The 12676-nt window shown below is 46.8% G+C and overlaps 1 protein-coding gene across 1 annotated transcript in view; it reads left to right on the top strand.

The window, feature by feature from the left end:
* Positions 1-137: 137 nt before the first annotated feature.
* SENP3 (SUMO specific peptidase 3) overlaps positions 138-12676 on the top strand; it is a 30727-nt gene continuing 18188 nt past the window's right edge. Inside the window, exons 1-3 of the mRNA XM_069950218.1 lie at positions 138-282; positions 8910-9327; positions 9404-9604. Coding sequence (XP_069806319.1) covers positions 8919-9327; positions 9404-9604 — 610 coding nt within the window. The 5' untranslated portion in view covers positions 138-282; positions 8910-8918. The remainder of the gene's footprint in view (positions 283-8909; positions 9328-9403; positions 9605-12676) is intronic.

Here is a 12676-nt window from a genome sequence, read left to right as displayed (position 1 = left end):
CAGCAACATGACTGCGGTGTGGTGGAGCACCAAGATGGCGCTGGGCGCTCTGCACAAGCTCCAAATGCCGCAGTGAGAGAGTAAAAATGGCGGTGCTTCCGGGACGGGGGCGGCGTTACCATAGCGATCCGGCCCCACTCCCTGCAGGAGGTATTGGCGCGGCCGTGTGACGTCACTGAACAGCGACTGCCCGACCGACGACGACAGAGAAAAGAGCGCGGCCCGGGGACCAGAGGAGGGGATGAGAGGACGCGGGGACCCCTGGAGAGCAGCAGCGGAAGTGTGAGTGCGGCGGGGGGGCCCCGGGGGGACGGACCGGACAGACACCTCCTACCGCACCGTGTGCAGCGCTCCTCTGCCTGCCTGCCTGCTCCCCTGTATACTATACACTGTATATACTGCTCCCCCACTGTATACTATACACTGTATATACTGCTCCCCCACTGTATACTATACACTGTATATACTGCTCCCCCACTGTATACTATACACTGTATATACTGCTCCCCCACTGTATACTATACACTGTATATACTGCCCCCCCCCACTGTATACTATACACTGTATATACTGCCCCCCACTGTATACTATACACTGTATATACTGCCCCCCTGTATACTATACACTGTATATACTGCCCCCCTGTATACTATACACTGTATATACTGGCCCCCCCCTGTATACTATACACTGTATATACTGCCCCCCCCACTGTATACTATACACTGTATATACTGCTCCCCCACTGTATACTATACACTGTATATACTGCTCCCCCACTGTATACTATACACTGTATATACTGCCCCCCCCCACACTGTATACTATACACTGTATATACTGCCCCCCCCACTGTATACTATACACTGTATATACTGCCCCCCCCCACTGTATACTATACACTGTATATACTCCCCCCCCTGTATACTATACACTGTATATACTGCCCCCCCCCACTGTATACTATACACTGCATATACTGCCCCCCCCACTGTATACTATACACTGTATATACTGCCCCCCCACTGTATACTATACACTGCATATACTGCCCCCCCACTGTATACTATACACTGCATATACTGCCCCCCCCACTGTATACTATACACTGTATATACTGCCCCCCCCTGTATACTATACACTGTATATACTGCCCCCCCACTGTATACTATACACTGTAATATACCCTGCCCCCCCCACTGTATACTATACACTGTATATACTGCCCCCCCCACTGTATACTATACACTGTATATACTGCCCCCCCCCCCCACTGTATACTATACACTGTATATACTGCCCCCCCCCCCCACTGTATACTATACACTGTATATACTGCCCCCCCACTGTATACTATACACTGTATATACTGCTCCCCCACTGTATACTATACACTGTATATACTGCCCCCCCCCACACTGTATACTATACACTGTATATACTGCTCCCCCACTGTATACTATACACTGTATATACTGCCCCCCCCCACACTGTATACTATACACTGTATATACTGCCCCCCCCTGTATACTATACACTGTATATACTGCCCCCCCTGTATACTATACACTGTATATACTGCCCCCCCCACTGTATACTATACACTGCATATACTGCCCCCCCCACTGTATACTATACACTGTATATACTGCCCCCCTGTATACTATACACTGTATATACTGCCCCCCCACTGTATACTATACACTGCATATACTGCCCCCCCCACTGTATACTATACACTGTATATACTGCCCCCCTGTATACTATACACTGTATATACTGCCCCCCACTGTATACTATACACTGTATATACTGCTCCCCTGTATACTATACACTGTATATACTGCCCCCCCCACTGTATACTATACACTGTATATACTGCCCCCCACTGTATACTATACACTGTATATACTGCTCCCCTGTATACTATACACTGTATATACTGCCCCCCACTGTATACTATACACTGTATATACTGCTCCCCCACTGTATACTATACACTGTATATACTGCTCCCCACTGTATACTATACACTGTATATACTGCTCCCCTGTATACTATACACTGTATATACTGCCCCCCCCCACTGTATACTATACACTGTATATACTGCTCCCCCACTGTATACTATACACTGTATATACTGCCCCCCCCCACACTGTATACTATACACTGTATATACTGCCCCCCCTGTATACTATACACTGTATATACTGCCCCCCCCACTGTATACTATACACTGCATATACTGCCCCCCCCACTGTATACTATACACTGTATATACTGCCCCCCTGTATACTATACACTGTATATACTGCCCCCCACTGTATACTATACACTGTATATACTGCTCCCCTGTATACTATACACTGTATATACTGCCCCCCCACTGTATACTATACACTGTATATACTGCCCCCCACTGTATACTATACACTGTATATACTGCTCCCCCACTGTATACTATACACTGTATATACTGCTCCCCACTGTATACTATACACTGTATATACTGCTCCCCACTGTATACTATACACTGTATATACTGCTCCCCTGTATACTATACACTGTATATACTGCCCCCACTGTATACTATACACTGTATATACTGCTCCCCCACTGTATACTATACACTGTATATACTGCCCCCCACTGTATACTATACACTGTATATACTGCCCCCCCACTGTATACTATACACTGTATATACTGCTCCCCCACTGTATACTATACACTGTATATACTGCTCCCCTGTATACTATACACTGTATATACTGCCCCCCCCCACTGTATACTATACACTGTATATACTGCTCCCCCACTGTATACTATACACTGTATATACTGCTCCCCTGTATACTATACACTGTATATACTGCTCCCCCCACTGTATACTTACACTGATATACTGCCCCCCACTGTATACTATACACTGTATATACGGCCCCCCACTGTATACTATACACTGTATCTACTGCCCCCCCCCACTGTATACTATAACACTGTATATACTGGCACCCCCCCCCACTGTATACTATACACTGTATATACTGCCCCCCCCACTGTATACTATACACTGTAATATACTTCCCCCCCACTGTATACTATACACTGATATACTGCCCCCCCACTGTATACTATACACTGTATATACTGCCCCCACCCCACTGTATACTATACACTGTATATACTGCCCCCCCCACTGTATACTATACACTGTATATATGCCCCCCCCCCACTGTATACTATACACGTATATACTGCCCCCCCCACTGTAACTATACACTGTATATACTGCCCCCCCCCCACTGTATACTATACACTGTATATACTGCCCCATCCACTGTATAACTATACACTGTATATACTGCCCCCCCACTGTATACTATACACTGTATATACTGCTCCCCCACTGTATACTATACACTGTATATACTGCCCCCCACTGTATACTATACCACTGTATATACTGCCTCCCCACTGTATACTATACACTGTATATACTGCCCCCCACTGTATACTATACACTGTATACTACTGCTCCCCACTGTATACTATACACTGTATCATACTGCCCCCCACTGTATACTATACACTGTATATACTGCTCCCCCACTGTATACTATACACTGTATATACTGCCCCCCCACTGTATACTATACACTGTATATACTGCTCCCCCACTGTATACTATACACTGTATATACTGCCCCCCCCACTGTATACTATACACTGTATCTATACTGCCCCCCACTGTATACTATACACTGTATATACTGCCCCCCCCCCACTGTATACTATACACTGTATATACTGCCCCCCCCACTGTATACTATACACTGTATATACTGCCCCCCCCACTGTATACTATACACTGTATATACTTCCCCCCCACTGTATACTATACACTGTATATACTGCCCCCCCCACTGTATACTATACACTGTATATACTGCCCCCCACTGTATACTATACACTGTATATACTGCCCCCCCCCACTGTATACTATACACTGTATATACTGCCCCCCCCACTGTATACTATACACTGTATATACTGCCCCCCCACTGTATACTATACACTGTATATACTGCCCCCCCCACTGTATACTATACACTGTATATACTGCCCCCCCCCCCACTGTATACTATACACTGTATATACTGCCCCCCCCCCCACTGTATACTATACACTGTATATACTGCCCCCCCTACTGTATATACTTCTCCCCTGTATACTATACACTGTATATACTGCCCCCCTGTATACTATACACTGTATATACTGCCCCCCTGTATACTATACACTGTATATACTGCCCCCCCACACTGTATACTATACACTGTATATACTGCCCCCCACTGTATACTATACACTGTATATACTGCCCCCCCACTGTATACTATACACTGCATATACTGCCCCCCCCACTGTATACTATACACTGTATATACTGCCCCCCTGTATACTATACACTGTATATACTGCCCCCCCACTGTATACTATACACTGTATATACTGCCCCCCACTGTATACTATACACTGTATATACTCCCCCCCCCTGTATACTATACACTGTATATACTGCCCCCACTGTATACTATACACTGTATATACTGCCCCCCCTGTATACTATACACTGTATATACTCCCCCCCCCACACTGTATACTATACACTGTATATACTGCCCCCCCACTGTATACTATACACTGCATATACTGCCCCCCCACTGTATACTATACACTGCATATACTGCCCCCCCACTGTATACTATACACTGTATATACTGCCCCCCCCCCACTGTATACTATACACTGTATATACTGCCCCCCCCACTGTATACTATACACTGTATATACTGCCCCCCCCACTGTATACTATACACTGTATATACTGCCCCCCCCCACTGTATACTATACACTGTATATACTGCCCCCCCTACTGTATATACTTCTCCCCTGTATACTATACACTGTATATACTGCCCCCCCATTGTATACTATACACTGTATATACTGCCCCCCCATTGTATACTATACACTGTATATACTGCCCCCCTCCACACTGTATACTATACACTGTATATACTGCCCCCCCCCACTGTATACTATACACTGTATATACTGCCCCCCCCACTGTATACTATACACTGTATATACTGCCCCCCCCCACACTGTATACTATACACTGTATATACTGCCCCCCCACTGTATACTATACACTGTATATACTGCCCCCCCACTGTATACTATACACTGTATATACTGCCCCCCACACTGTATATACTGCCCCCCCCCCCCCCACTGTATACTATACACTGTATATACTGCGCCCCCACTGTATACTATACTCCGGATATACTGCCCCACCACTGTATACTATACACTGTATATACTGCCCCCCCCCCCACTGTATACTATACACTGTATATACTGCCCCCCCCCCCACTGTATACTATACACTGTATATACTGCCCCCCCACTGTATACTATACACTGTATATACTGCCACCCCCCACTGTATACTATACACTGTATATACTGCCCCCCCAATGTATACTATACACTGTGTATATACTGCCCCCCCCCACTGTATGCTGTATACTATACTCCGGATATACTGCCCCCCCTACTGTATATACTGCCCCCCTGTATACTATATACTGTATATTCTGCCCCCCCCCCCACTGTATATACTGCCCCCTGTATACTATACACTGGATATTTTGCCCCCCCCCACTGTATATACTGCCCCGCCTGTATACTATACACTGGATATACTGCCCCCCCTACTGTATATACTGCTCCCCTGTATACTATACACTGTATATACTGCCCCCCCACTGTATACTATACACTGTATATACTGCCCCCCACTGTATATACTACCCCCTACTTTATATACTGCCCACTGTATACTATACACTGTATATACTACCCCCCTTACTGTATATACTGCCCCCTGTATACTATACACTGTATATACTACCCCCCACTGTATATACTGCCCCCCCACTGTATATACTGCCCCCCTGTATACTATATACTGTATATACTGCCCCCATGTATACTATACACTGTATATACTGCCCCCTGTATACTATACACTGTATATGCTGCCCCCTGTATACTATACACTGTATATACTGCCCCCTGTATACTATACACTGTATATACTGCCCCCTGTATACTATACACTGTATATACTGCCCCCTGTATACTATACACTGGATGTACTGCCCCCCCCCCCCCCCACTGTATATACTGCCCCCTGTATACTATACACTGGATGTACTGGCCCCCCCCCCCCCCTTCCACTGTATATACTGCCCCCTGTATACTATACACTGGATGTACTGCCCCCCCTACTGTATATATTGCCCCCTGTATACTATACACTGTATATACTGCCCCCTGTATACTATACACTGGATGTACTGCCCCCCCTACTGTATATATTGCCCCCTGTATACTATACACTGTATATACTGCCCCCTGTATACTATACACTGGATGTACTGCCCCTCCCCCCTTCCACTGTATATACTGCCCCCTGTATACTATACACTGGATGTACTGCCCCCCCCCCCCCCCCACTGTATATACTGCCCCCCTGTATACTATACACTGGATATACTACCCCCCCCACACACACACACACACACACTGTATATACTGCCTCCCTGTATACTATACACTGTATATACTGCCCCCTCTATATCCTATCACACGGGCTGATGAATGTTGTAATCCAGGGCCAATCTACTGGGCTTTATCATGGTGCGTTTACACAGACAGATTTATCTGACAGATCTTTGAAGCAAAAACCAGGAACAGATTATAAACAGGGATCAGGTCATAAAGGAAAGACTGGGATCTATCCTCTTTTTAAATCCATTCCTGGCTTTGGCTTCCAAAATCTGTCAGATAAATCTTTCTGCGCAAACACACCTTATATTGCCCAATAATCGTTAGCAAGGGCTGCACAGACCTCGTTAGCGATGTCCGTGAAGCCCTTGCCCACTTTACCTCCCCACATTCCTGCGTGCACTGCCTGGACACATACAGAGCGCAGGAGATCATTGGCAATATGGACAGCTAAAGTATTATCCGTGTGGGCGCTCATCACTGTTACACAAAGCGATTCACGGCCGATTCACGGAGTCTAAAGAAATGATCAGCCGGTGACTGTTTAATCGGCTGATCGTTGTCTCTATTTCACGGAGGAGTAATTGGGCCGAATATTGTGCCGTGTAATAGGGCCCTAAGTCTGCCGTCCTTTCTCCTCTTCTTTAAGTGTCACTGTTGTTAAATTTTTTTATTTTTTTTTGCTGAAATCAGTAGTACAGGCGATTTTAAGAAACTTTGTAATTGTGTTTATTAGCTGAAAAATGTGTTTTTATCATTTGAAGCACTTGAAGCTCTCCCCCCTGTCTTCATTGTTGTTTATGGAGAGGGGGAGGGAGATGAGGCACCAAAACAGGACAACAAAGAGTTAATTTACAGGCTATCTCCTCTGAAGTCAGACTAGGGGCTTTCAGCGGCTCCCTGCTGTGTAATGCTATGTTCTCTGCTGCTGACTAATCTCCCCTTCATAGAACAGACAGGGCCCGACTGATGTACCTGGGGAAAGTCTTTTTGAATGCAGATAATGGCAGATTTGCCTAATAAACCCAATTACAAAGTTTCTTAAAATTGCCTGGACTATTGATCTCTGCAAAAAAATTATAAATTATTGACAGTGACACTTTAAGGGGTCTCTTCTTTTGTGTGGTGTTGGTTGCTGTATACTGGCTTATGTCTTTGTCATCTTCTCTCCTCTCTATAGGGGTCTCGTCTCTCCTGTAGGGTTGTTGGGCTTATACTGGGATACATCTCTGCCGTCCTCTCTCCTCCATCCTCCTCTCTATAGGGGTCTCGTCTCTCCTGTAGGGTTGTTGGGCTTATACTGGGATACATCTCTGCCGTCCTCTCTCCTCCATCCTCCTCTCTATAGGGGTCTCGTCTCTCCTGTAGGGTTGGTGGCCTTATACTGGGATACATCTCTGCCGTCCTCTCTCCTCCATCCTCCTTTTCCTCTATAGGGGTCTCGTCTCTCCTGTAGGGTTGGTGGCCTTATACTGGGATACATCTCTGCCGTCCTCTCTCCTCCATCCTCCTTTTCCTCTATAGGGGTCTCGTCTCTCCTGTAGGGTTGGTGGCCTTATACTGGGATACATCTCTGCCGTCCTCTCTCCTCCATCCTCCTCTCTATAGAGGTCTCGTCTCTCCTGTAGGGTTGGTGGCCTTATACTGGGATACATCTCTGCCGTCCTCTCTCCTCCATCCTCCTCTCTATAGAGGTCTCGTCTCTCCTGTAGGGTTGTTGGGCTTATACTGGGATACATCTCTGCCGTCCTCTCTCCTCCATCCTCCTCTCTATAGGGGTCTCGTCTCTCCTGTAGGGTTGGTGGCCTTATACTGGGATACATCTCTGCCGTCCTCTCTCCTCCATCCTCCTCTCTATAGAGGTCTCGTCTCTCCTGTAGGGTTGGTGGCCTTATACTGGGATACATCTCTGCCGTCCTCTCTCCTCCATCCTCCTCTCTATAGGGGTCTCGTCTCTCCTGTAGGGTTGTTGGGCTTATACTGGGATACATCTCTTCCGTCCTCTCTCCTCCATCCTCCTCTCTATAGGGGTCTCGTCTCTCCTGTAGGGTTGGTGGCCTTATACTGGGATACATCTCTGCCGTCCTCTCTCCTCCATCCTTTTCCTCTATAGGGGTCTCGTCTCTCGTGTATTGTTTGTGCTGTATATTGGGATATTCTTTTGCCGTCCTTTCTTTTCCTCCATAAGGGTCTTGTGTCTTTCTCTTGCATTGTTGGTCGCTGTATACCGGTATAAAGCTTTGCTTTTTCTTGTTTCCCAGCTTCCCACGATGAGGCATACTCCAGTTCAGCGCCATCTTCCCTCTCTTGCCAGCCACCTCCTGCCCCCTGGGAAGCACAGCAAGCTGTTCAGTATCCGGGAGGATGGCTGCTGGGAACCAGATGATGAAGAGGAGTCTCAAGTAAAGAAAACATGTCGGCAGCCCCCAAGACAACGCAGGGGGCGGAGACTGCGGCTTCGTGTCCTGCGCTCCCTCTACATGCGCCTCTATAAGAGGACAATCTCCCTGCCCTTCTACTGGAAGATATGGGGCAGTCTGGGGGGGCGCAGAAGGCGATTAGGGGCCAGGAGGAGGGAAGGAGGAGGAGGCGCTGCAGGTATGGAGGTGGGGAAAGCACAACGCTTAGGACTCATGGAGGAGCCCTCACTGGCCAATCATAAATCGGAAGAGGATGCAGGTGAGGAGCTGATACATCCCAACCTTAATCCTCTGTATATACTCAGACCCCATCACGCTTCTTTCTTTGCCACCAGGTTCAGCGTTTGGACTTCCCAATGGTTTTTCTCCTCTCCCCTCGGAGTCCGACGCCATCCTCATCACCAACGTGTGCAGTATCGTAACTCCGGACGGCCCTGCACCAAATGGACCCCACAGCCAAGGAGGCTTAACCCTTACTGCTGAGAAGGAGGTCCCGGCCCCAGCTTTAACAGAGGAACATGTGGCCTGTGTGCAGAGTGAGTCCATCACCCAACAGTACACTAAGTATACTAAGGTTATCGAACAAAGTCTCAAAACTCTGCCATTTTATAGATACAAAGGTACCAGAAAGCATCATACAGCTTGCTTGCTTCTCTTTCAGGCCTGTAGAGTTAGCGTGCCACCATATGCATGACACTTAAGAGTGATGTAAAGGCGCATGTACATTATATTGCTGATCCTGAGTTACATCCTGTATTATACTCCAGAGCTGCATTCACTATTCTGCTGGTGAGGTCACTGTGTACATAGTAATCTTTATGTATATAGCACCAACAGGTTTCACAGAACTAATGCTGCAGGATCTGCTTATCCACCAATATTGGCGTGTGTGTGCGTGTGTGCGTGTGTGCGTGTGTGCGTGTGTGTGCGTGTGTGCGCGTGTGCGTGTGTGCGTGTGTGTGTGCGTGTGTGCGTGTGTGTGTGCGTGTGTGTGTGTGTGTGCGCGTGTGTGCGTGTGTGTGCGTGTGTGTGCGTGTGTGCGCGTGTGTGTGCGTGTGTGTGCGTGTGTGTGCGTGTGTGCGCGTGTGTGCGCGTGTGCGTGTGCGTGCGTGTGTGTGTGCGTGTGCGTGTGTGTGTGTGTGCGCGTGTGCGCGTGTACGTGTGCGTGTGCGCGCGCAGTGTTGCCATAGCGCTGAATGGAGACAGAAGTGATATTAAGCCTCTCTGTTGAGGATACTTACCACTATACTAACGAGGATATTACTTATCGATTGCTGATGCTTTACAATACATCCTGTAATTCTTTTATTAGAAAAGTATAAAAGTTATCACATCAATATTGTACAGAAACATTAAAGGGGAACTGTCAGCAGGTTAGAGCATCGGGGAGCAGGAAGGTAAGAGACATGCCCTCTCCTCCATGTCTCCTGTGCAATAGTAACGTATCAGCAGCATAGACTCCTCTAACCTGCTGTTGGTTCCCCTTTGACTGTACACCCATCTGCAGGAACAGGTTAGTGACAGGGAAGCAGGCAGAGTAGAATACCCTGCAGTGTATTACATGTGTGATCAGAAGATCACATAGTCAAGTCTCTTAGGGTATGTTCTCACTATAGGCAGAGTTTTACCTGTCTCAGTGTGCCATAGCCAGTCTGTGGGGGAGTGCGTGCTCCTCCGCTGTCGCCGCTCTCCGATCAAAGAAGTGACATCCTGAATTCCTCCTGATTTACTCAGTGTGAACATACCCTAAAAATTAGTTTAACAAAACCACCATCCCACATAACACACAATGTCCCACATTTAGGCGGAAAGTCCATGCATTTGGTAACACTGTATTCGTAATGATGGTGATAACATTTTTAACCTTCTATGTCATTTTAGGGAGGTGAGATAATCAAAATGTGGCGTGTACCCCCAAAACTGTAACACTAAAAATGTTGCTTCAAACCCTGAGTATTTGCAGGTTCTCCCTGTCTCCTTAGGGGGGTACGGTCTTTTAGCCTCTTTAGACGGCGTTCTCTATCGTACTAAGGTTCTTTCTCTTATCTTACCTGGTGTAGGGCTATTTCATAAGGAAGCAAGTGCACTCTGTGTTATGCCTATTATCTAATTATTATGTAAATGTTAGGGGTCTCAGCACACCCCAAAAGCGGTCCTTAGTATTCTCCTATATACAAAACCATAGCCCACAAATAATATGCCCGCAGGAAACCCACATGAAAAACTCCTCTCTGAAGTATATGAAGCGCCCGTGGATACAGTGGTCTCTACACTCCACGCATACTTCATACTCCCATGGTGTTTCCCTATTCAGCCATCCCTACAGTGGGAACCTGGGGTGACCCGGAGGGTAGGGGGGTTTCATTCAAGCATGACAGGAAAGTGTTCATGTGGTGATAGTGGGTCTGTGTATACCCCGCCAGCCTCGCTCCACATCATTCAGGAGGCTGTACGCTTTTCTGACACATTTCCTTGGGCCCTGGTTATGTGTATGGGCGACTTTAATCTTAATAACCTCGCACATGGATAGGTTTAGGGGTCTTGTGCCTGACGTAGGGACGCTCCCCGACCATACTCTCTTTAGTCAGGTGATGATGGAATTAGGCTGGAGGACTTGTGGATACTCCACTTCCCTAACACACTGGCTGACACAACGGACCAGAATAGATGTGACTGGCATCAGCCGGGGCGGCAGGATGTTCACTACCTACATGAAAAAATCAAGTGCAAGCAGTTCTTTAATGCCTAACAATATTTTGACTTACGGAACCAGTCCAGTAGTCTTCTGGGACAGCCTATTCACCCAAATAATTCCACCCGGGCCATATTGTGGATAGCAGCGGCAGATGGTACCCTCCTCTCCCACAATGTGGACTTCCTTAATGGGTTTTCGGCGTTTTATCGGGATCTCTATCAGACTAAATTGCGCTGTACGAGTGAGCTGACTATTTAGGTGAAGTAACTCTGTGTACTCACAGCGGAGCATCAACTACTATTAGAAGCCCCATTTCAATGGGGGATTTGGAACTGGCCCTACAGGACGCGGCACAGGAAAAGCCTCAGGCCCTGATGGTCTACCTCTAGAGGCCTATTTGCAATAGATATTCTTTTGTCTTCTTGCGTTCTTAACTCCTTTGACAAGAAATCTTTTCCGCAATCCTTTTATAGAGCTGTTATAGTTCTTATCCTCAAACCATATAAGAAACCTCTAGATTGTGGCCCTTACCGCCCTATATTAGGTTTATGGGTACTTGCCAATAAGCTGAATAAAGTTAATTCCCTAATTCATGTTATTTAATCCGGGTTGGTTCCTGGCCGTAGCACCTCGGCGTCAGCGCAAAAAAATCCCAAAGTGCAAAATTGCGCATTTTTGGTCGCATCAAATCCAGAAAAAATGTAATAAAAAGCGATCAAAAAGACGTATATGGGCAATCAAGGTACCGATAGAAAGATCACATCATGGCGCAAAAAATGACACCTCGCACAGCCCCATAGACCAAAGGATAAAAGCGCTATAAGCCGGGGAATGGAGCGATTTTAAGGAACGTATATTGGTTAACAACGGTTTGAATTTTTTATAGGCCATCAGATACAATATAAGTTATACA

Source organism: Dendropsophus ebraccatus, chromosome 1 (genome assembly GCF_027789765.1).
Source record: "Dendropsophus ebraccatus isolate aDenEbr1 chromosome 1, aDenEbr1.pat, whole genome shotgun sequence".
NCBI lineage: Eukaryota > Metazoa > Chordata > Amphibia > Anura > Hylidae > Dendropsophus > Dendropsophus ebraccatus.
Note: the sequence above shows the minus strand (reverse complement) of the source record. Positions and strands in the feature narration are given on the sequence as shown.